We start from the raw sequence: 27,031 nt of genomic DNA on the forward strand, positions 1-27,031 counted from the left end.
TCAAATGGATTTTTTTTTAAAACTCCTTACCTGAACCACTTGGGGCAGTCCCCCACAATCTGCCATCTAGAAAAGGAAAAATATGTAAAGTCAGCCAAGACTTTCATACACTAAAGGGCAATGATCTGAACACCCTAGAGTCCTTTCAAGAGGGCAGGATTCGAATTTAGGTTCTTCACTTAATGTTTAACTGCGTCCAAGAGTACATCTCCCCAATATACCCTTAAACAAAGACTTACATCCTAGCAATAACCTTAGATATAAATCTGAAAGGATTATTCAATACCTTCCAAGTTTGCTTTCAGGCCCATGAAGGGAATTTTCCATTAGGGGTCATGGTGAAGTTGGCCAATCTTCAATCATAACGCTGCCTCCAAATGAAGAATGTTACCTTCAAATCCCTCAAACAGTGTGACCCTAACTTCTCAGGGCACATGCCTTCTAAGTTCCCTTTCATTATCTTCACTCCATGACTAAAGGGAGGTCTCCAATCAGCTGCTGATGTTGAATTCCGCCAAATGGCTTGGTCAGCCACATTCTTCTTATGGCTGGATTTGGTGAGGCTGCTTCGCACATCATAAAACTTCACAGTTGGTTATTTTCACTTGTGCAAAGATTTCCTGGGTAACGCTTCTTAAACAATGGTGTGCATCAGAATTACCTAGAGGACTAGATAAACCTCAGATTCTTGGGCTCCTCCCCCAGTGATTCTGATTCAGTGGGTCTGGAGTAGGGCCCAAGAACTTGTACTTAATGTTTAACTGCATCCAAGAGTACATCTCCCCAATATACCCTTAAAAGTTCCAGGTGATGCAGATTCTGCCAGTCTGCAGAGAACACTTTATAGGGCACAATGGCCAAATATAAGCATATCCCTGTTCCTTTTACCTGTTATGCATTCTATGCTCAGTACCCTATTCAGTACTTTTTTTTTTTCTTTTTTAAGGGACATGAATACCATAGCTTCAACTCTCTGGCATTAAAACTTTCTTTCTAATAAAAAAAAAGATTTGATTAATCTTTTTAATCAAAACCACAATGAGATACCATCTCACACCAATAAGAATGCTGCCATTAAACAAACAGGAAACAATAAATGCTGGAAAGGCTGTGGAGAAACTGGGACTCTTATTCATTGCTGGTGGGAATGTACAGCCACTGTTGAAGAGTTTGGCAGTTCCTCAGAAAACTAGATATCAAGTTACCCCACAATCTGGCAATTCCTCATCTCAGTATGTACCCAGAAGACTTGAGAGCAGTGACATGATCAGACTCTTGTACACCAATGTTCAGCAGCATTGTTCACAATTGCCAAGAGATGGAAACTATCCAGCTGTCCTTCAACAGACGAGTGGATAAACAAAATGTGGTATATACACACTATGGAATACTATGCAGCAGTAAGAAGGAACAAGGTCCTGAAACATATGACAAAATGGATGAACCCTAAGGATATAATGCTGTGCTGGTTTGGATGTATTATGTCTCCCCAAACGCCATGTTCTTTGATGCAATCTTGTGGGGGAAGACGTAAGTGTTGATTAGTTGGAATTCTTTGACTGTTTCCATGGAGATGTGACTCAATCACATGTGAATGAAAGGTCTGGATAATTTCCATGGAGGTGTTACCCTGCCCATTCAGGGAGGGTGTTAACTGGATCACTGGAGTCATATAAAGGAATTCACAGACAGGAGGACCTCAGAGCAACTGAGAGTGACATTTTGAAGAGGAGCTGCAGCTAAGAGAGGACAAAACGCCCCAAGAGCAACATTTTGGAGAAGGCCATTTTGAAACGCAACCTGGGAACAAGCAGACACCAGTCATGTGCCTTCCAAACTAACGGAGGTTTTCCGGATGCCAATGGCCATCCTTCAGCGAAGGTACCCTTTTGCTGATGTCTTACCTTGAACACTTCATGGCTTTAAGACTGTAACTGTGTAACCAAATAAACCCCCTTTATAGAAGCCAATCCATTTCTGGTGTTTCGCAAAATGGCAGCATTAACAAACCGGAACACATGCTGAGTGAAATAAGTCAGACACAAAAGGAGAGATACTGTATGTTACTACTTCTATGAACTCTCTGAACAATGTAAAAGAATGTCTTATAGAATACTGGGGGTCTAGTAATAAAAATAGCTACTGAGGGGGAATGATAAGCGAATATATTCAGATATGTTATTGATGGTAAATTCAAAGGTATGGGAATGGACAGGATGATGATTGATTGTTAATGGGATTATAAGTATCAGAGCTGTACTGAAGGCGAGTAGCATTGAAAGGGGTTGTTTAAAGGTACGTTTCCCACAGATGAGCACCACAAATATAGATAGGGGCTTTCAGGATATACTTCTAAGGTATAATACTAGCACAGAGTTGACAACAGAAAGGTATATGTTCCGGTTTGCTAATGCTGCCAGAATGCAAAACACCAGAAATGGACTGGCTTTTATAAAGGGAGTTTATTTGGTTACAAAGTTACAGTCTTAAGGCCATAAAGTGTTCAATGTAAGTCATCAACAATCAGGTACCTTCACTGGAGCATGGCCAATGGTGTCCAGAAAACCAATGTTAGCTGGGAAGGCACGTGGGTGGCATCTGCTCCAAAGTTCTGGTTTCAAAATAGCTTTCTCCCAGGATGTTCCTCTCTAGGCTGCAATTCCTCAAAAATGTCACTTTTAGTTGCTCTTGGGGTGTTTGTCCTCTCTTAGCTTCTCTGGAGCAAGGGTCAGCTTTCAATGGCCATCTTCAAACTGCCTCTCATCTATAGCTACTCTCTCAGCTTCTGTGCATTCTTCAAAGTCCCTCTTCACTGTAGCAAGCCCGCTGCTTCTGTCTGAGCTTATATAGTGCTCCAGTAAACTAATCTAGGCCCATGCTGAATGGGCGGGGCCACACCTCCATGGAAATTATCCAATCAAGAGTTATCACCCACAGTTGAGTGGGGCGCATTTCCATGGAAACAACCTAATCCAAACATTCCAACTTAATCCCCACTAATATGTCTGCCCCCACAAGATTGCATCAAAGAACATGGCTTTTTCTGGGGGACAGAATATATACAAACTGGTACAGTATATGAGAAAAATCTACATATTGCCTACTAGGGACTATAATTAACAGGAATACCATACTAGTACTACACAAAAACTAGGGACAAATAATTAAAGGCTGACAAGAGCTATGAGTTGTTTTGGGTTATGAGAATAGTTTAAAATGGAGATAATGTGAGATTTGGATGGATTATTGTGGACATAATATATGCTATGTGAATTTAGAAAGCCTGTGATGGTTAGGTTGATGTGTCAACTTGGCCAGGTGATAGTACCCAGCTGTCTGGTGAAGGAAACACTGTCCTAACAATTGCTGCGAGGACGTTTGTGACTGGTTAATAAACCAACAGGCTGGTTTATTAAATCATCAGTCAATTGACTGCATCTGTGACTGATGACTCACCAAAGGGCGTGTCTTCCACAAAGAGAGAATGCAATTGGCTGGATTTAATCCAATTAATCAGTTGAAGACTTATTAAGTGAGACAGATAGAGGACCTTCACTTCTTTTTCGGCTGCCCAGCGAAGTGTTTCCTGAGGAGTTTGTCGAAGTTGCCGGTTCATTTCCTGAGGAGCTCATCGAACACGTTTGTCGAAGATCCCAGTTCATTTCCTGGGGAGTTCGTCAAAGTTGCCAGTTTGTTTACTGAGGAGTTCATCGGACATCTTCCTTGGAGTTGACAGTTTGCTGACTACTCTACAGAATTTGGACTCGTGCATACCCACAGTTGTGTGAGTCACTTTTATAAATTTTATGGTCATAGACACCTCTCATTGATTCTAGAGAACCCTAACTAATACAAAGCCCCTACTTTATAAGTCAAGTCCTTGATCTTGAGGCTTGCTCGGGGGAAACATACGGTTGTGAAGGGGAGGCTATGCCCACCTATAATTATGCCTAGGAGTCACCTCCAGAGAACTTCTTTTGTTGCTCAAATGTGGACTTTCTCTCTCTAAGCCCAAGTCTGCAAATAAATTCATCACCCTCCCCGCTGTGTCCTGGTAAGGTGGGACACGGATTGCGCGAATGAGCCTGACCCTGGCATTGAGGGATTGAAAATGCCTTTTTGACCAAAAGGGGGAAAAGAAAGGCAACAAAATAAGGTTTCAGTGGCTAAGAGAATTCAAATAGAATCAAGAGGCTGTCCTGGAAGTTACTACTATGTAAGCTTCACCTAGATATGCCTAATGACCACAGTACGATAAGCCCAAGTCAACGGTAGTCCCGAAAACCTTAAAGAATACCCAGATTCCTATTTGAGACTCTATAAAGGTTTCTCACTAAGTTTATTCTTCAGAGACTTAATTTCTTCAGAGAACTCCTATGCCAGCTAAGTCCCAAAACCCAGAGGCAATAGCCTCTTCAACAACATCAACTAGATGTGTCCCCTCTTCTCATGAAGTTGACACCCCTTTCTAACATGAACCATTTAGGGTGGTCACTGCCTAGACATCCCGGAAGATTGGGAAAGTGATTAAACTAGAGGAAGGGGTAGAAACAGACAAGATGGAATTTAACAAAGGATTATGAATACTGAATCTTGATATAATTTTCTTTTTCTTAGTTGCTAGTGTATTAGAATAGCTAGAAGGAAAGAATTGAAATGGTGGAACTGTAACCCATAGCATTCTTTGAAATATGTCCTATAGCTACTTGTTAAACTGTACTTTGAAAGCTAAGCCTTTTTGTATGTATGTTATATTTCACAATAAGGAAACAACTGAAACTGTGGAACTGTAACCTATAATATTCTTTGAAATTTGCTCTCTAACTACTTGTTAAATTGCACTTGGAAAGTTATCACTTCTATGTACATATGTTATATTCTACAATAAAAAATATGATTAAAAAAAACTTTCTGAGTTATTATTTAGGAGAGGGAAATGCCACAAAAGGTGGAGGAGTTTGAGATTAACAAGGAATGCTCGCCTGAAAACTCTAACAATAAGGTCGGAAACAAACACAACTTGATTTAAGTATAAAATAGACCAAACTATTCCCAAGATTGTTATCTATCAAATAGTTTGAGAATAAGTTCAGGCAGCCATAGGAATTATCCACACTTTTCCCTGCTATTCGCCTGGGCAATTCTGCTCAGAAACAACCACATGTATGACTACTGTAGAGTTCAGTTTTGTACTTTTGAGTATCGATCCAAACCTGCAGTGAAAAATTAATTTGCAACTGAAATCACATACTTTTATTTTTTAAAAAACTTTATTTTGGAACACTTTCAAACTTACTGGACAGTAATAAAAATAATACAAAGCCCACAGAGAATCCCAACTCACCCCTATCCACCCACTCCCCCATACCCAGATCCACCAATTTTAACTTTTTGCCACATTTGCTGTATAATTCTATCTATCCATCAATCCATCCATCCATTAATCTATCCATCCATTGGTCTATCCATCCATTTTCTGAACACTTGAGTGTAGGTTGTATATATACACCATGAGCCTTGAACACTTAATATCACCATGTACACTCTCTATGAACTAGGGATCCACTTATGTAATAACCTTAAGTACAGTTATCAGGTTCAAGAAACTTAACATTGATATAAACCTATTTCCCAACTTTTTCATACGTCCAAAAAACGTCCTTTTGGGACTTTTTGCTGCCCTTATTAGATGCTATCCAGGATCACATACTGCATTTAATTGTCACTATTTCTTTAGCTGCTCTTTTTTTTTTTCTTTAATTGTGGGAACATATGTATAACAAACTCTCCCATCTCAACCACTCTTAAATATACCATCCAGCGGGATTACACATCTTTACACTGCTGCGGTACCCTTACCACCTTCCATTAGTAAAACTTTCCCATTATTCCAAACAGAAGCCCTACACCAATTATGTGTTAACTCCCCATTCCTCCTGCCCCCATCCTTGGCTACATGTACTGTAATTTCTGTCTCTGTGAGCCTGCATATTCGCTGATTTTTTTTAATAGTTACCATGAGGCTTAAATGTAACATTCTAAATCTACAACACTCTCGTTTGTTTAGATGCCAATTTAACTTCAGTGGTATACACAAACTATGTTCCTGTACCCCTCCTTCACCCCACCTTTGTTATGAGTCCAAAACCACTGGTTTATTATTACATTTTAGGTATGTGCCTTTTAGATCGTATAGGAAGTAAAAAGTGGTGTTATACGCTCCTGCCTGGTGCTGGAGCCACAGCCCAGAGCTGTGCCAAGGGACCCAGTGTGACGGGAACTGTTTCCGGCAACACCATGCACATGCCACAATATAGGGTGTGTACAATAGTCTCTTGTGCACCCACAGCTAATTGTCCGGGAGCTGGAAAGGTGGAGCTGTGTGAAAAGGGGTAAATTAACACACCCCATTCAGTCATCTTTACAGCAGGCTGGGAACGCTCCTGCAAGGCCCGGCGGCCCAGGGCTTCCCCTGAGGGATGGCGTGCACTTGTAACGTAGCAAAGCTTTCCCTCAGCAAAGGCCCTGGAAGGGCACAGCTGGGAAGAGGAACCCACCCGAAAACCCAGGGACCCTACACCAATACCAAGGACTTAAGGGTCAGCGGCAAAGACAATCTGTGGCAAGACTGAAATGAAGGTTAAAACTCTTGCAACAGCCTTAAATCTCCAGGAATACCCAGGGGGTTTGATTATTAAAGCTGCCCTCCCTCCCTAACTGCTCAGACACATGCCCCACATTCAGGGCAGACAGCACCAACAACACACCCAAACTTGGTGCACCAATTGGACCCCACATGAACCAGACCCCCACACACCACAAAGACAAAGTTGGGGAGAACTGACTTGAGGGGATTAAGTGACTCGCGGACGCCATCTGCTGCTTAGTTAGAGAAAGTGTACGGCACCAAGCTGTAGATCTGACAAATTAGAGATTGGTGTCTGAATAATCCTTCATATCCTAAAAGAACCCTATCAAGTAAAGCAAATGCCAAGAGCCCAAAAACAACAGAAAATTTTAAAGCATAAGAAAAAATGAGATGATACGTATAACCCAAACCCAAACCCCAAATCAAAAGATCAGAGGAGACACAGTACTTGAAGCAATTAATCAAAGAACTAAAGACAAACAATGAGAGCATGCAACAGGATATAAAGGACATGAAGAAGAGCATGGCACAGGATATAAAGGACATGAAGAAGACACTAGAAGAGCATAAAGAAGAAATTGCAAGAGTAAATTAAAAAATAGATGATCTTATGGAAATAAAAGAAACTGCTGACCAAATTAAAAAGATTCTGGATACTCATAGTACAAGACTAGAGGAAGCTGAACGACGACTCAGCAACCTTGAGAACCACAGAACAGAAAATGAAAGAACAAAAGAAAGAATGGGAAAAAAATTGAAAAAATAGAAATGGACCTCAGGGATATGATAGATAAAATGCCCAAATATAAGACTCATTGGTGTCCCAGAAGGGGAAGAGAAGGGTAAAGGTCTAGAAAGAGTATTCAAAGAAATTGTTGGAGAAAACTTCCCAAACCTTCTACACAATATGAATATACAAAGCATAAATGCCCAGCGAACTCCAAATAGAATAAATCCAAATAAACCCACCCTAAGACATATTCTGATCAGACTGTCAAATACTGAAGAGAAGGAGCAAGTTCTGAAAGCAGCAAGAGAAAAGCAATTCACCACATACAAAGCAAACAACATAAGACTAACTAGTGACTACTCAGTAGCCACCAAGAAGACTTTATCCAGCAAAACTCTCCTTCAAATTTGAGGGAGAGCTTAAAATTTTCACAAACACATGCTGAGAGATTTTGCTAACAAAAGACCTGCCCTACTTCAGATATTAAATGGAGCCCTACTGACAGAGAAACAAAGAAAGGAGAGAGAGATACAGAGAAATTTAACAGACATATATAGAACATTACATCCCAAATCACCAGGATACACATTCTTCTCTAGTGGTCACGGATCTTTCTCCAGAATAGATCATATGCTGGGACATAAAACAAGCCTTACTAAATCAAAAAAAAAATTGAATTTATTCAAAGCACATTTGCTGACACAATGGAATACAAATAGAAGTCAATAACCATCAGAGACTTAGAAAATTCACAAACACCTGGAGGGTAAAAATGAGGGGGAGATGAAAACATTCCCGGATAATCAAACGCTGAGGGACTTCATTACCAGTAGATCAGTCCTATAAGAAATGCTAAAGGGAATGTGCAGGCTGAAAGGAAGGGACACTAAACAATTGACTGAAACCACATGAAGAAATAAAGATTTCCAGTAAAGGTCACATGGTAAATATAAATACCAATATTACTGTATTTTTGATTTGTAACTCCACTATGTCCTACAGGATCTAAAATACATAGTTGTAATGATAAATCAGTGGTTTTGGACTCAATGTAAAATACGTAATTTTTGACAAGAACTACATAAAGATAGGGGAATGGAGGAGTATAGGAACATAGTTTATGTGTCCTATTGAAGTTAAGTTGGTATCAAAGAAAAACAAGATTGTTATAGATTTAAGATGTTAAATTTAAGCCCCAGTGTAAACACAAAGAAAGTATCAGAGAATATGATCACAGAGGTGAAAAGTAGAGTATAGGTTATGAGAAGTGGGGGAAGGGGCAATGGGGAGTTAATAAGAAATGAGTGTAGGGTTTCCGTTGGGGGTGAAGGGAAATTTCTAGTAACGGATGGTGGGAAGGTGATGGCATTGCAACATTCTGAATGTGATTAATTCCACTAAATGGAATGCGTGGGAGGGGTTGGAATGGGAAGATTTATGCTGTATTTATGTTTCCACAATTGAAAAAAAAGACAGTCTAAATGGATAATGACAATTAAATGCCATAGATGATCCTGGATGAGATCTAAGAATAGAGGAGAAAAGCCTCAAAAGAACACAATTGGGACATAAGAAAAAAATGAAATATAGAATGTAAGCTTTACATCAATGTTAAATTTTTTGAACTTAACTATACTTAATGTGATTACATAAATGAATATTCTTGTTCATAGGAAATGTATATGTGAATTATATTATTTGTTAAAGGATGTGTGCAATTTGCTCTCATATGTTTAGAAGACAGAGCAATAGATGATGGATGATAGACAGGAAGGGAGGGAAAGAAAGAAATGGTAAAGTGACAAAATATTAAAGTTAGTAGACTGGGGTATCACTGGAGGGTGGTGGGGGTATGCTGGAGTCCTGTGTATGGGGTCTGTATTATTTTTGCAACTGTTACTGTAAGTTTGAATTTATTAAAAAAAAAAAAAAAGTGGTGTTATAAACCCAACACTCTACAGTACTGGCATTTATCTTTACCCATGTTGTTACCATTACTGGTGATCCTTATTTCTTCTTGTGACTTCACTCTATTGTCTAGTGTCCTTTCCTTTTCACTTGCAGAACTCTCTTTAGCAATTCTTTTTTTTTTTTAAGACTCAATTTATGGAAAACAAAACAAAACAAAACATTTCCAGGCAAAATAAAACAAAGGAACAGGAAAAACAAATATCCTGAAATAACGCCATTGCTTCCAATATGCTCCTAGCATACCACAAGAAAATTAGAAAACCATAGTTATTCCTGAGCATTCCCTTATCATTAAGATTACCCTCAATATCTTATCTGTTCTTATTAGCAACTCTTGTAGGGTTGTACTAGTGGTGACGAAGTTCCTCAGCTTTTGTTTATCTGAGAACATCTTATTCTCTCCCTCACTTTTTTTAAAAATTCAATTTTATTGAGCTATATTCACATACGATAAACATCCATGGTGTACAAGCAATTGTCACAGCACCCTTTGTACATTCATCACCACAATCAATTTTTGAACATTTTCATTATCACACACAAAAAAGAATAAGAATTAAAGTAAAAAAGAACACCCAAAACATCCCATACCCCCCATCCCTTCCTATTATTCATTTACTTTTGGTCCTCATTTTTCCATTCACCTGTTCACACACTGTACAAAGGGAATGGGAGCCACAAAGTTTTCACAATCACACAAACAGTGTAAGCTATATAGTTATGCAATCATCTTCAAGAATAAAGGCTACTGGGTTATAGTTCAACATTTCAGGTTATTTCCCTCCAGCTATTCCAATACTCTAAAAAAGGAACATCTATATAATGCATAAGAATAACCTCCAGAATGACCTCTCAACCCTACTTGAGATCTCTCAGCCACTGAAACTTTATTTTGTTTCATGTCTCCTCCTCCTTTTGGTCCAAGAAGGCTTTCTCAGTCCCACAATGCCAGGGCCAAGCTCATCCCTGCCAGTCATAGCCCATGCTGCCAGGGAGATTTACACCCCTGGAAGTCATATCCCACGTAGAGGAGAGTTGTTCTAGTTTGCTAATACTGCTGGAATGCAAAACACCAGAAATGGATCAAGGGGTTTATTTGGTTACAAAGTTATAGTCTTTACGCCATAAAGTGTCCAAGGTAAGTCATAAACAATCGGGTACCTTCACTGGAGGATGGCCAATGGTGTCTGGAAAACCTCTGTTAGCTGGGAAGGCATGTGGCTAGCGTCTGCTCCAAAGTTCTGGTTTCAGAATGGCTTTCTCCCAGGACGTTCCTCTCTAGGCTGCAGTTCCTCAAAAATGTCCCTCTTAGTTGCTCTTGGGGTGGTCATCCTCTCTTGACTTCTCCAGAGCAAGAGTCTGCTTTCAGTGGCCATCTTCAAACTGTCTCTCATCTGCAGCTACTCTCTCAGCTTCTGTGCATTCTTCAAAGTGTCCCTCTTGGCTGTAGCTCCTCTTCAAAATGTCACTCTCAGTTGCTCTTCAAAATGTCACTCACAGCTGCATTGAGTTCCTTCTGTTTGTCAGCTCATTTATATGGCTCCAGTGATTTAATTTAGACCCACCCTGAATGGGTAGGGTAACACCTCCATGGAAATTATCCAATCAGAGTCATCACACACAGTTGGGTGGGGCGCTTTTCCACAGAAACACTCAAAGAATTACAACCCAATCAACACTGATATGTCTGCCCACACAAGATTGCATCAAAGAATATGGCCTCTTCTGGGGGACATAATACATTCAAACCAGCACAGGAGTGCAGTGAGTTTTCCTGCCAAGTTGGCTTAGATAGAGAGGCCACATCTGAGCAACAAAAGAGGTTCTCCAGGGGTGTGACTCTTAGGCACTATTTTAAGTAGGCTTAGCCTCTCCTTTGCAGCAATAAACTTCATAAGGACACGCCCTAAGATTGAGGGCTCAGCCTTCCAAACTGGCAGTCCCCAGTGCTTGTGAGAATATCATCAATTCCCCAGGTGGGGAAATTTAATATTTCTACATTTCCACATTTTCCCCCAGTCCCTCAAGGGGGCTTTGCAAATACATTTTTATTCTCTGCCCAAATTACTCTGGGATGTATTGGGGCTTCACACTAGCTTGTACCAACCAGATTTCACTCCCTATTCAACATTCCATGTAATTATGTTGTTTGAGGAAATTGACCACACAAGTTAAATCACATAGTGTGTTACAAACAATATAGATTTTGCATCTAATAAATGTCTCTTCCTTTGGTCTCACACAGAAGTTGAAGTTTTAAAAACACTGTCAATATCATCTTTTACCCTTTAGTTTGATTTACCTTAGTCCTAATGAAGTCCATTTTGTTCATAGCTCTAACTGAAGTCTGATTTCTTTTTTCAGACACCTTAACATTTGCTATATGGGGTAATACTGACATTCATAGCTGTTGGACTCTGGCTCTGAGTCTCAGGTGTCACACAGATAACCCAAAGTTCCAGGGACTGACCAGATTATACACAAAGAGCTCAGCATCTCAGAATTTAAGAATCGGCCATTACAACTCAGGAAAAGATGTAAGTAACTGCTGTAAGAGCTTACAATCTAGGAACTTTTACAATAAGCCTTCCCCTGATAACCTATGCTCTCACGTTCAGGTCTCAGAGTTTGCGCATTATAGTTAGTCCATATTAATGGGGTTTATAATATTTTTCTTTTCATTTCTGGTTTATTTCACCCAACATACTGCCCTCAATGTCCATTCACCTCACAACTTCACTCCTCCTTGCAGCAGCTTAACATTCCATTTTATGTACATAACAGTTTGCCATTCCAGTCACCAGCAGATGTACCCTTAGGCCACCTTCATCCACTGCCATTCATGAATACTGACACCATAAATCTCACTGTGCAAATGTCCATTCGTGTCCCTCTTTTCAGTTCTTCCAAGTAAATACCCAATAACTGGATTGCAGGACCATATGGCAATCCTATGCTTAGCTTCCTGTGGAACCACCACACTGCCCTCCAATATGGGCTGTACCATTTTACTTCCCCACTGACGGTGGTAGGTACATCCCTTTCTCCACATTTTCTCCAGGACTTATATCCCTCTGTTTATTTTTCAGACAGTTTTTTTCATGCACCATATATTGTATCTTAAGTAAACAATCCATGGTTTCCTGTATAATTGGGAAGTTATACATTCACCACCACTATCTATGTAAGGACATTTCCATTTTTTCCATAAAGAACGGGGAAGAGGTGAAAAAAGTAAGAAGACAAAAGAAAAAAAAGAAAGGGAAAAAATGACAACTAAAAAGCAACAAAAGAAAAGGTAAAATTAAAATAAAATACAATAAAAAAGTCAGACAACATCACCAATGCCAAGGATCCCATGCCCCTCCCTTTTATCTCCCTCTTACAGGCATTTAGCTTTGGTGTATTGCCTTTGTTACAATTAAAGGAAGAATATTACAATGTTACTGTTAACTACAGACTCTAGTTTGCATTGATTGTATTTTTTTCCCCAATACCACCCCCTTTTTAACGCCTTGCAAAGTTGACATTCATTTGTTCTCTCTCATGTAAAAACATATTTGTACATTTTATCACAATAATTGACCGCTCTAGGTTTCACTAAGTTATACAGTCCCAATCTTTATCTTCTATCTTTCCTTCTCATGTCCTACATGCCCCTAACCTTCCTCTTTCACCTGTATTCACAGTCAACTTTATTCAGTGTACTTAAATTACTGTGCTACTACACCAAAACTGTGCTCCAAACCTCTCTCTACTGTCTTTTCCTATCTGTCTGTAGTGTTCCCTTTATTTCCTGTAGAGTAGGTACCTTGTTTACAAACTCTATCATTGTCTGTCTGAGAACACTTTAAACTCTCTCATATTTGAAGGACAGTTTTGCTGGCTATAAAATTCTTGGTTGGAGGTTTTTCTCTTTCAGTATCTTAAACATATCATACCACTGCCATCTTACCTCCATGGTTTCTACTGAGAAATCTGAACATAGTCTTACTGAGCTTCCCTTGTATGTGATGGACTGTTTTTTTCTTGCTGTTTCCAGTATTCTCTCTTTGTCTTTGACATTTGATAATCTGAATATTAAGTGTGTTGGTATAGGTCTATTTGGATCTATTCTGTTTGGGGTATGCTGTGCTTCTTGAATTTGTAATTTCATGTCTTTCATAAGAGATGGGAAATTTTCAGTGATTTTTTCCTCCATTATCGTTTCTGCCCCCCTTCCCTTCCCTTCTTCTTCTGGGATACCCATGACACGTACATTCATGAGCTTCATGTTGTCATTCAATTCCCTGAAATGTTGCTCATATTTTCTCATACTTTTCCCTATCTGTTCTTTTGTGTGTAGGATTTCAGATGTCCTGTTCTCCAGTTTTTGAATCTTTTCTTCTGCATCTTCAAATCTGCTGTTGTATGTCTCCGTTGTGTTTTTCATCACTTGTGTTGTGCCTTTCATTCCCGTAAGTTCTGCCAACTGTTTTTTCAAACATTTGAGTTCTTCCTTATGGTCACCCAATGCCTGCTTTATATCATTCATTTCTTTTGCCATATCTTCCCTCAACTCATTGATTTTTGAATTGATTTAGCATATTTGTTTGAAGATCTTTAATTAGTTATTTCAATTCCTGTATCTCAGTTGAAGTGTAAGTTTGTTTCTTTTTTCCTAGGGTGCTTTGTCATTTTCTATTGTCTAGGCATCTGGTTTCCTTGATTACCCCAATCAGATTTTCCCAGACAAGAGGGGCTCAGGTCTCAGGAGGTGGCTGTATTTAGTACCAGGTTTCCCTCAGGGTGAGTCCTAGAAGATTGACAGACTTCCCTGTGAGGCCTCTAGACTTGGTGCTTTTCCTATCCTGCCCAGCAGGTGGTGCTTGTCGGCCCGCAGCTCCCCACTGGTGTAAAGAGGTGCGGTCCCTTTAATTCTCAGCAGACCCTGTCCTGGCCAGGGGTCAAGGGTGTCAGAAGCCAAGCTTAAGTTGTTTCTGGTTTGTTTGTTTCTCTCCCTCACTTTTGAAAGACAGTTTTGCTAGATGTAGAATTCTTGGTTGGCAATTTTTTTTGCTTTCTATACTTTACATATGTCATCCTACTGCCTTCTTGCCACCACGATTTCTGATGAGAAACTGGCATTTAATCTCATTGAGGCTCTTCAGTATATGACATGTAGCTTCTCTCTTGAGGCTTTCAGAATTCTCTCTATCTCTGGCATTTGACAGTTTGAATGTAATATGTCATGGTGTAGGTCTATTTGGGTTTATCCTGTTTGGAGTTAGTTGAGCACCTTGTATATACAGATTCATATGTTTGTTAAACTCGGGACATTTCCAGCCATTATTTCTTTTGAATATTCTGTCCCTTTTTTCTCCTTCTGGGACTCCCACAATGTGTATATTGGTACACTTAATGGTGTCCCACTGTTTCCTCAGACTCTGTTCACTTTTCTTCATTCTTTCTTCTTTCTACTCCTCAGACTAAATTATTTCAAGTTTACTGATTTTCTCTTCTGCCAGCTCCAATCTGCTGTTGAACCCCTCTAAGGAATTTTAAATTTCTATTGCTGTGGTCTTCAGTTCTGTTTGGTTATTTTTTATGATTGCCATTTTTCTACTGACATTCTCTTTGTGTTCATCTACCATTTTCCTGATTTCCTTTGTTACTTTGTTCATGTTTTCCTTTAGCTCTTTGAGCATATTTAGGACCATTTTTTAAAGTCTTTGTCTGGTATGTGCCAGGTCAAGTCCTCTTCATTGATGATTTCTAATGCTTTCACCTTCCCCTTTGCCTGGGCCATTGATTCCTGTCTCTCTGTATCTTTTGTAATCTTTTGTTGAAACTTGGACATTTTGATATTTTAATGTGCTATCACTGGAATTTAGACTATGAAGCACCTATTCCTTAAGCTTGTATCCAGCCAGTGTTACCACTAGAGCTTTCCTTGAATGCCAGGAGCTAAAAATAAAAAGAAAAGAAAACCAAAAACACCTCTCCCAGTCTTTGGAGATTGACCTAAGCAAATACTCTCCTTTCGAGTTTATCCATAAAATGATTTTAGAGAATAGCTCTAGGCCAAAGCACAGGGACCTGCTGGATGCTTTCTGCACATGTGGCCCTAGGAACTCCCTTGTTTACAAATGTCCCCTCTTCCCTAGGAAATGGTTTCCTCATGGTTCTATGCTACAGCCAGCAATCCCTTGCCCCAGGCAGCACAACTTGACTGCTCCCCCACAGCAGGCTGAGGGAGAGTTATAGGAACTGCCATCTAAATGCAGGGCAAGTTCTGGATTGATGAGTCCCTCAGGCCACCATTAGAAAGACTGAGGCAGACATACATGCTTCCACTATGTGTACAAGGGTTACTCTGCTCCCTCTGGAACCAGGACCAGGGATCCACACTAGGAGCATGGGCCAGCTCCATGCCAAACTGGTGAGGGGTAGGTAAGGGGCTAGTCAGGGCAACACAAGATCTACATCTTTTAAGGATGCCTTTTTCTTTATCCAGCACTTGTTCTACTACTGCAGTACTGTGACTGTTTTTCTGGAGCTTTTGAGAAAGATATTCCTGCCAGTTCCTGCTGGTTGTTCAAAGCTTCTATGGGGTGGATGAAGCCCTGAAGCATTTCATTCCACCATCTTGATTGGGAAGGGGATGAAACCACATATCATATTTTATATTAGTCTTACCAATCACCTGGAGCCCAGAACGTTCTGAATTTGGTCACTTCAGAGTATTACCTTTATGCTATATTTCTAGCAACTACGGGCTGCCTCTGGCAACAGCACTTTTCTTTCAAGCACACTTGAAAAAGTAAGGGAAGAAGGCAGAGGTCTTTCAGGCTGATGAAGGAGCAGTAAGCTACATAAGATCAGTACTTAAATCTACAGTAGTCCAGATTCAAACTAGGAGGTCAGCTACCTAAACATTTTAGTAGCGGCTCTAGCAAAATCTAGGTTGAGACAATGCTAGGTTGAAACTATTGCCTGAGGTACAGTCAAAAGGGGAGAAACCTGATATGAACCTTAGAAATTAAGTAAAGAAGTGCTCTCTATTTGCTAAGGAAAAAAAATGTATCCACCCTCATTATTATGTTATCAGAAGCTTTCGTACCAATACAGTAGGATTGAGCATGCAAAGGATTCCCATCCATCATCTTATTTAATTCTCACAACATTAAAAAATAATGTCTATGAAGTTTTTAATTACATGGGAAAATGCTTATGTCATATAGTTAAGGAAAACAGATACATGGCTACAACTACACCACAATCTTAAAGATGAAAAATGTATACGAAAAAGACACCAATATTTTACCAGAGGTTACCTTTGGGTGGTAGAATTTGGGTAATTTTAATTTATTTCATTATTTCTACTTTTTCTCTATTTTCCAATTTTTCTACAATGAGAATATAATCAGGACTTTTTTCTTTTCTTTTTTTAAGAGACACAGAGATACTTAGAGAAAGAAACTTCGCTTCTTTCTAGACAACTATTTCAGAAAACACAATAATTTGAACAATGTATAATTTACTTGCAAACGGTTGGCAGTGAGGGACAAAGACACATTACCTTTAGCAAAGTTGTGTTTACAGGGTCCAGGCGAGAGTTGCATTCAACCTTAAAAAAAAGAAGAGAAAACAGAAAGAGAGAAAAAAACAAACAAACCAGGAAACAGAATTTTAAATATTGCTAGAAAAATAAGAAATGGCTTGGCATGAGAATGATCTTGCAGGATCAACAACTCAATTTAGAGATGGCTGAACCATCCAAAGAGGTTACAAAACACTAGGTAGGCGACCAACAAATAGATGGATGGATGAGGTACTTTATATCCAATACTTCTGAGCAGGTTTACAAATCTGATTTTCATTTTCTTAAAATGTTACAAGTAGTCTTTGAAGAACTACACGTTGAATCTAATTCCTCTTACTGTCTACAAGGCATGGAGCAAATTACCATTTAAAAATGTGAAATGGCCCTATCTTTCCGGGATCCGCTCAATGGCTTCCCAGCACAACTGGCTCTAATGACTGAAACCTGCTTACCTCCCTTTACCTCATCTCTCACCCTCTCCCGTGCCCTAGAGGTACCTGGGTATGCCATTCTTCACACCCTGCCTCTTTTCTGCCTCAAGGCTTTTCTTTGCCATACAGTCTGTAGTGGGTCCCCACCATGATTTTTCTCTCATTGTACCTTGTTCTTTTCTATCAAATCACTCATCATAATTAAGAATTACAACTTTGTGTATTTACATGTTTACAAATGCAGAGGGACCTCAAAGAAAATGTTTTGGGGAGATAACCTGCAGCTTCAGCAATGTTTTATGGCTAATCTGATCAGCTGGAACTATGTGTGTATGCCAAACACACATACAAAACAATGTTCTAAGAGTTTGGAATCTAGTGGGGTGGAAACAGATGATGTAAGGCAGAATGAAGTAACTTTCAAAAACTTCACAACTGAGCTGAGTATTGACAGAAGAGTGCAATTTACACAGACAGAGAAAGGAGAAGGGGTGCGGGGGTTGATGCTTTCCAGGGTCAGGGGAAAAGCATAAGCAAAGTCCAGGGCAGAAAAAGATAAAATGTAGGGCATTTGTAGGGTTACAGACATAAGTGTGGGATGAAGATGCAGTGAGAGGTAAAGGTGGGAGAGGCTGGCTGGAGCAGCTGACTGGAGCTGACTGTGGAAGGCAAGAAGTCACAAGTTTCTGAGGTGACAGGATTTAAGATATTTTAGGAAAGTAACCAGCAACGGACTTTTTTGACAGATGGCAGAGGCAATGAGCCAGTTAGGGAGTTATTACAATTACCTAGGCAAGAACCAGTAATGTGGCTGGGCTTTTTGCTCTGGAGACTGCTGATGCTCAGGTATAGGGGATGATCTAAAAGCCAAGATCATAGCAGTTAGGATTTTGATTTGCTCTATACAAATGACAATACAGGGAGCGATAAACAAATGTACCGTTTACTCTGGAAAATGCATTACATCTAAAGGGTAGAATTTAAGAACTTGATCCCTAACTGCCAAGCACAGTGCTCAAAACACAGCAGATATACAAAAAATATTTTCTGGGTAAATGAACTCCCAAATCTGATTTTACTATAATAATTGTGCTTTCCTTGGTTTACTACTTTGTCATTTCTATGATTATGAGAAGTCTTGATATCTGGAAGGCCAATCAGAATGTATGGTTTTTGACATGTCTACTCTCTCCCCCAGCTCCCAACATGCAGAGACTGACTTATTCATTTTTTTATTCTCCATAGCACTGAGCAAATAGGAGATGCTCAAAAAATGATGTTGAATGAATAACTGAGCAAGAATAGCCAGCAACAGTGACCAGAACTTGTGGAGTGTCTCCTTGTTCTCCCAGGTATGGATCTCCCTCTAATCACTACCAATTTGTGAGATAAAATGCTCTAAGGCTGGGGAGCTAGGTCTGACTGTGTCTACAAGAACATCTACTTTATGGTATAGATGGGGATCCTGAAGTTTTTTTCTATAAAAACGGAGAATGTAGAAACCTATATGGCCAAATTATATAGTCTTAAAAAGTAATTAGAAATATTGCTTTAAGTCCATAAAATTTTTAAAAGGCAAATAACTTTAGATCAAAGATTCACGGAAATACTTAACAGAATTACCAGAGTTCTGATTAAGGGTATTTTCTAAAAACAGAATCCTATTGTCCTGTTTTAAGTAAACATGTTTAATAAAATGTTTTTGATGGATATTTTTGTAACATATTTCGCCATCCTTTTAGCCAGAAAAGAGTGTCCTTTACAAAACTCCTTCTTGACGAACTGGGATCATTACTGTAACTTTATTACCTTTGGAGTTTTTTTGTTTTTTTGTTTTTTTTTAAAGTTATGGTTATTTTGCCTCTGTACTCAAGTTATGCCATGTATTTTACACCAGACACAGAATATTTTTACAAGGAAATTCTGGGAGGTGTGACTATATTCTATTGTCACATCTATCTCACCTTATGAACATTTCTCTCTGCCCCACAAAATTTCCTGTCTATGTCTACGTCTCTGATTATTTATTAGTCTCTCTCTTCAAAAAAGCCTCAGACCCTAATATTTGGCTCTAATAGGGCAGAAGTGAAGGCTGCCAAAGAAAACCAGGTATTTTCACAAAGATAGTTATGTTATATATGCTGCATGAAAGAAGAAAGGCAAGTGTTAATAATCATGAAAAAATGTCAACATCATTTGTAATCAAAGAAACGCAAATTGAAACAGTAGGGTTTTAAAAATGGGGTCCATTTTTAATCTATCAAATTAAGTACTAATAAAATAAAAAATTCAATGCTGGACAGGGTGCTATAAAACAGGAATTCTCATATATATCTGGTGGCAGTATATACTCTTGTAAGTTTTCTGGAAAGGAATCTGGAAAAATATATTAAAAACCTTACAAATGTTTATGATTTTTGACACATTAATTCCACTTCTGGAAATCTATCTCAAGGAAATAATCAAAGATTAAGTAGAAGATTTTATAAAGATTCAGTAGAAGATTTTATAAAAAGGTTTAATAGCAACATTATTAAAAGTGCAAAATCAGAAATGATCAGCAGGGAGAATGAGGTTAAATAAATGATTGTACATCTACATGATGGCACATTATACAGCTATTCAAAATTATGCTTATATTGACTTTATAATATGGAAAACTGTTATCAGTAGTGCTAAATAAATCAGATCCTGAAAACCTGTATATTTAATGTGACCCAGCCTATGTTAAAGAAAAAGATAATTTATTTGGGGTAATGGGATCCTGATTTTCTCTCCTGTCCTGTTTTTCAAATTTTTAATATTTTCCACAATAAGATATATAATTTTTCTTAATGTGCTATGTGCTTGATGAAGTAGAGAAAAGCATATGGACCCTCAGCAGCCTTCAAGCCTGCTAATATAGATCCAGATTTTTGTGGCTGAAGAAGGCTGAAGCTGTAAGAAATCTGACAGTAAATAAACGGTATTTAGTCATACTACTTGCCACAAAGTGAACTGTACCACACAAAGCAATCAAAGGCAGCACTGTTCCCATCTGATGAAACCTACATAGTGACTGATGAGGAATTCATTTTCCTGAATATATAACAAAGAGCAAACCCTGATCTGTGCAATTAAACTAACAAAAACTAGTATTTTCCTACTGTTTCTAGTGTATTAGAAGTGTGTTAAATCTATTTTATTATATTTTAATTTCATTCCTGTTCACAACATCAGGACATACTTACCACAGCTTCAACTGCAGGTGAACTGTCCCCAACTACCAATAATGTGGCACATCTAGGTAGAGGCAAAACAAGAGATGTCACTTAGCAAATAAGCACAGCGTCCACTGTACGCTGAATTAGTCTATGAGAGGCAAAGACTGAGGAACTTACTTTAAAGTTTTTCCTCTGTTATCATTTTGGCCTAGCATGGGTCTTTCAAGCTCCAGTTCTTTCCGTCTAGAAAAACAAAGCAGAAGCAATGCCCTTTTCAGATAAAATCATAGCAATTCAGTTTATTTCCTGGTCAAGAAATCAAAATGTATCAAGAAACGTGAAAACTGTCTTTCTTTCACACCTGATCAGGGAAGGGGGCCCATGTATACTTTATTTACAAGTAGCCTTTTCAGTGGCTTCGCAAGTGGTAAAGAGCAGAAACAAGTCTCTTGGCTTGACCTGAGAGGCAATATGTAATGCTAAAATGAGACAACCTCAAAACTCAACAGCAACACTACTGAAACCCTCAATTTTCCACCAAGGTTATAGGAATAAATTCCTTAAAAGAAGGGAATGACTAACATATTTTGGAAAATGCTTTCTCTGAAACGTAATCTACTTAGCACAGTACTTAATAAATCTTTCTGATTCAAGTGAAAATAGGGAGGCTCTGTCATACAGAGGAAAGAACTAGAGAGGTCAGGTTCAAAACCTAGCTTTTCTACTTACTGGTTGTGTGACTTTGGATAAGTTACGCCTGACCCATTTTCTCAGTCTTTTTCCACGTTGTCAGAAAGCTAGAAGGAACTACCATTTTTATCTTGGAGAAGCTAGTCCCAAAATAAGAATCAGGCTCTCTCAGTGAATGGGGGAAATGAGACAGTAAGTTTTGAGATACACAAACAAAAAAAATCTACTGATGTCCATGTGTTCCTTCTGCCTGATGACAAGATGTCAGCAAAGAACTGACTCAAGGCCCAAGACTTCTATCCTTTGCCTCCCCATACACATTTTTCTATGCCAACTTAAACTATCTGGGTATGTTTTGGTGTGTGTACAGAACTTGGGTACCTTTTGTCTTCAAATAACAGGTATTTAAACATGCCAGAAATAGCTTTCAATTATTTTGTTGTTCTTGAAATGTTTTCTTATCTGTCTTCAAGTCCTTCTTCATCTACTATGAGTGAAACAGTATGACAGCAATCCCACCCCATCACACTGGAAGAAGCAGTTTATTCCCCCCTTCCCTTCTCCATTGAATATCAATTATATTTTTTTGTTATTGATTGTTTTTCTCAATTTTTTTTTTTTTAAAGATCTGGTCTGCATTTAAGTGAAGGAATGGAAAACAACCATACCCATTATAAGAATTCAAGAAGAGTTGTAGGTTTTCTTGGTTGATATCTTGGGCAATATGCAGTCTGTAGGTTTGTATCAGGTCCAGGTTGGCTTGCAATTCTTCCTATAACAATTGAAAGAAGATAAAGGAGATTCAGCTTCTGAGCTACAAAACAAGTGTATCTTGTTTGATTTGCATTCTCAGTGCTGAAAGCCAAATCCCCCTGCCAATGACAGGAACTTGGGCAGAGCCTTGGATCCACTGATGTACTGGTAGGCTGGATGATTTAAATGATTATTTGTATCAGACTGCTTCAGAGCCATATTTTGTCTCAGATAAGAGCAGCAAACATCCTATTTGGAGTAGGCTGGTAATTAATTCCAGGTCAAGAGCTAAAACAGGGGGCTATACTCTGAACATCCTTACTTGGGCACAGTGAAAAACGCACCAGACTTGGATTCAAGTACTAGCTGTGGAACTTAGGCAGGTCACTAACCATTCTGAACTCTGATTTCCTGATTTGTGCTTTTTTTCTTGTTCTGCCATTTCTCATAAAAATGATTAGATCTAGCTATTGTCTATAAAATGGAGATAATAACCAGCTATCTGACAGGGCTGGTATGAAGATTAAATAAGAAAAGGTATGCGACCTATAAGTATAAAATAAATGGAAGTTATTTCTCTTAACAGTAAAAAATCTGTAAAACTAATCTATCCACATCTTCGTTGATATAATCATTGGATTATCTCTTTATATCCCATTATTTAATAATACGTATTACAGAATTATATACTATTCTACTTTTGACATTTTATTGCTTTACTCTATTTATAATTAAATCTTATTATCAATATTATTAAAGGTATAAAATACAAGAGAAACAAAATGGCACAGCTGGTCAAACAAGATGGGGGCATAAGATGTTCCAGGGCTTCTCCCACAGAATCTTTGACTGACTAGCAAAACCCAGCACAGTCATCTTCCTTAAAACTCTGGCAAACAGTTTAAGGGTTGCAGTAACTGGGCAAGTGCTGAATCAAGAAAACGTGGCTTTAAAAACAGTGGGAGAAGTGTGCAGTGCCTTTGCTACTACTTCCCCAACTCCTCCCCAGTGTGATGGGGCCAGCCTGTGCCCCCACTGTGGGTCGCCAGTCCTATTCCTGAGCGAGCAGAGTAACCCCTATGTGCGTCCTGGGTGCCTGTTATGGAAGGTGCCCATCTACCCGGGGCAGCCTGAAAGACCAAATCAGGAAACTCTTTTTGGGCTCACCCTCCCAGAACCTACCCTGCAGGGAGAAGCAGCTTGAGGACAGCTAAAGGAGTGTATGAAACAGTTGAGTCTTCATGACATACAACAGAAGCGCCAGGGGTGCAGGAGGAGTCTACTTCACAGGGAGTAGAAGGAACTTCCAGATTCTTGGGGGGAATTCCTAAGGTCACCATTAAGGAAAAACCCAGAATAAGACAGTCTTGAAAAAGAGAACTCAATACTTCACTTTTGCCTCAGGCTGATCTTGATAGAAAGGCCAAGCTCTGAAGCTTTACAGAGCACCAGTCAATGCAATCAATTTGCAGACTGTTAAAGGTGTTTTTTGCATTGTTTTGTTTTTGATAGCTCCTGGCACTCAAGAAAATCTCTGTCATATCACTAGCTAGATCTAAACTTCAGGTAGTGACAGCTCAGTAACATACCACACATTAATAGAATGAAAGAAAAAATCCCCAGTTCATCTCAATTGATGGAGAAGAGGCATTTGATAAAATCCAGCACCTATTCTTGGTAAAAATACTTAAAAAACTAGGAATAGAAGGAAACTTCCTTAACATGATAAAGGGCATATATGAAAAACCCACAGCTAACATCATACTCAATGGTAAAAGATTGAAAGCTTTTCCTTTAAGATGAGAAACAAGACAAAGACACCCACTGTCACCACTGTTATTCAATATTGTGATGGAACTTCTAGCCAGAGCAATTAGGCAAGACAGAAATAAAATGCATCCAAACTGGAAAACAAGAAGTAAAACTTTCACTATTTGCGGATGACATGATCCTATACAGAAAATCCTGAAAAATCCACAAAGCTACTAGAGCTAATAAATGAATTCAGCAAAGTGGTGGGGTCAACACACAAAGATCTATGTTTCTATACATTATTAATGAACAATATGAAGAGGAAATTTTTTAAAAATCCATTTACAACAGCAACTAAAAGAATCAAATATCCAGGAACAAATTTAACCAAGGATTTAAAGCACTTGCATACAAAAAAACTACAAAACATTCCTAAAAGAAATCAAAGACGACATAAATAAATGGAAGGACATGCCATGTTCAAGAACTGGAAGACTAAATATCTTAATATATTATGGGTATATTATTATATATAAATATAATAATATACCCATAATATATTAAGGGTATAAATATAAAACATAAAATAAAATATATTTTGGGTAAATATAAATTCTACCCAAAGCAATTTACAGATTCAACACAAAATCAAAATTCCAAGTCTTCTTTGCAGAAATGGAAAAGGTGATCATCTAATTTATAAGAAGAAAAATAACAATAGCAATAACACTATGCTAAATAGAAGAAGCCAGGTGCAAAAAACAAATAAACAAAAATACACACACACACTCATACATATATAAATATAAATGGAAGGTTAGGGTGCCCTGAATACCCAAAACCATCTAGAAAAAGAAGAAAGTTGGAGGAGTCACACTTTCCAGTTTTAAAACTTATTACAAAGCTACAGTAATCAAACAGCATGGTATTGGCACAGGACAGATATACAGACCAACTGAACTGAATCGAGAGTTCATAAATAAACCCTCACATAACTGGTCAACTGATTTTTGACAAGGGTGCCAAGTCCACCCAAGGGAAAAAGAATAGTGTCTTCAACAAATGGTGCTGGAAAAAAAAATACAGGAAAGAATGAAGGTGGACCCCTACCTCACATCATAGATAAAAATTAACTCAAAATGGATCAAAGATCTAAATATAAGAACCAAAAGTATGAAACTCCTAGAAGACAACATAGAAAGCATCATCAGGACCTTGTGTTAGGCAGTGGTTTCTTAGACTTTACACCAAAAAACAAGCAACAAAAGAAAAAGTATGTGGGACTTCATCAAAATTAGACTTTTATGTTTCAAAGGACACTATTGCAAGAAAGGGTTAAGTTTAGCTTTCCCGTAAAGGAATGTGGAATAGGGAAAATGGAAACTAGACAAGACTGGCTCAAACTGGCTCCGCGATTAAAGGGAAGGAAAAGGCCCCTGATGTAAGCTTAGAGTTGGCGCCAGCTCCTTATATGGGTGAAAACAAGCAATAACTGGGGTCACTGGAATGTAAAGGAATGTGAGTATAATCAAAGGCGGGAACTCTTGGTGGGAAATTTAAATTAGTTAGCTTTCTAGGATAGGTTGTACAATTTAAAATCCCAAAAGTGGGCTAGTTAGCTCTCTTGGACAGGCTGTAACCTCTGGAGTATCCAGCCAATGGAGAAACAGGGGAGGGACCTGTGTGTTAGGCTTAGGGCATAAATGTTGCTATGTTCTATTGTTTGGTGCACCTGCCAAGTTTTTGGTTGTGCACCCGTTCTTGCAAGATCATGAATAAATTCTTTTCTCCTCCACAATTGTGTGAACGTTTATATAGCTTTCTTTCCAACAACTATCAAAAAAGTGAAGAGACAATCCTCAAAATGGAAGAAAAGATTTGCAAACCAGATATCTGATTAAACTTTGTACCCAGAATATCTAAAGAACTTTATATAAATAACCTCATTTAAAAACAGGCAAAAGATTTGAATACTTTTTCCAAAGAAGATACACAAATGCCCAATAAACAGAAGAAAAGATACTCAGCAACATTTGTCATTAGAGAAATGCATATCAAAACCACAAGGAAATACCACTTCACACTCACTAGGATGGCTATAATTAAAAAGAGACACAATAACAAGTGTTGTGGAGAATGTGGAGAAGCTGGAACCCTCACACATTGCTGGTGGGATTGTAAGATGGTGCAGCCACTTTGGCAAACAATCTAGGGCAGTTCCTTAAAAGGTTAAACACAGTGTTACCACGTGATCTAGTAATTCCACTCCTAGGTATATACCAAGAAAACCGCCAACATACGTCCACACAAAAACCTGTACATGAATATTTATAGCTGCTTTGGTCATAATAGCCAAAAAGTATAAACTACCCAAATGTCCACTGACTGATGAACAGATAAACAAAATGTGGCATAGCCATACAATGTAGTATTACTCAGTCACAAAAAGGAACGAAGTACTGATAACATGCTACAACATGGATAAATCTTGAAAACATTATACTGAGAGAAGCCAGAGTTAAAGGCCACATATTATATGATTCCATTTACATGAAATTTCTGGAATAGGCAAATATTTAGAGACAAAAAGTAGATTAGTGGTTGCCAGGGGTTGAGGGGAGGGAAGAACGGGGAGTGACTGCTAATAGATATGGGGTTTTCTTTAAGAGTAATGAAAATCGGGTATTTGTGGTGATGGTTGCATAATTCTGTAAATATACTAAATACCACTGAATTGTACACCTTTAAAGGATGGATTTCATGGTAAGTGAATTATATCTCAATAAAGCTGTGTTTAAAAAAACAGCTGAGACACAGCAATTCCACTTGTAAGAGTAAACCCAAGAGAAAATCCTGCACAAGTTCTATAGGAGACATGTACAAAAGTGTTCACGCCATCAGAAGTCATAATAAATGAACTACATCACACAATAACATGGATGAATCTTAGCAAATGAAGTGAAAAAGTTCCCCAAATTACATTAACATAATACCCTTTTATAATTAAAATATGTATATAATTTTAAAGAAATACATATTGACGCAATAAGACTGTTAAAAAAGAAAACAAAGAATGATGGCTTCTTCAGAGTGACGGAACAAGGGGACAGATTAATTCAGACTATCATGTGGTTACGTGCAGGTTAATATCAAATCCTAGCTTTTGTTTTGGGTGTCAGTTTCTTGGATGCTTATAACGTTATTAAAAATAGCTAGCTAAATAAATAAAAATGGGCCATGAAGGGACTAATGATAAGGACATATAAT

At 38.5% G+C, this 27,031-nt stretch overlaps 1 protein-coding gene across 4 annotated transcripts in view; it reads right to left on the reverse strand.

Moving 5' to 3' along the window:
* Positions 1-27,031, reverse strand: part of NDRG3 (NDRG family member 3) — a 108,703-nt gene that overhangs the window by 4,522 nt on the left and 77,150 nt on the right. For all 4 annotated transcript variants that reach the window (XM_037811012.1, XM_037811013.1, XM_037811010.1 and 1 more), the window contains 5 exons: positions 21,928-22,031; positions 20,747-20,812; positions 20,597-20,648; positions 16,912-16,959; positions 31-66 (listed from right to left, as the gene is read on the reverse strand). In XM_037811012.1, coding sequence (XP_037666940.1) covers positions 31-66; positions 16,912-16,959; positions 20,597-20,648; positions 20,747-20,812; positions 21,928-22,031 — 306 coding nt within the window. The remainder of the gene's footprint in view (positions 1-30; positions 67-16,911; positions 16,960-20,596; positions 20,649-20,746; positions 20,813-21,927; positions 22,032-27,031) is intronic.

This window comes from Choloepus didactylus, chromosome 19, assembly GCF_015220235.1.
Source record: "Choloepus didactylus isolate mChoDid1 chromosome 19, mChoDid1.pri, whole genome shotgun sequence".
NCBI classification, from domain to species: Eukaryota; Metazoa; Chordata; class Mammalia; order Pilosa; family Megalonychidae; genus Choloepus; species Choloepus didactylus.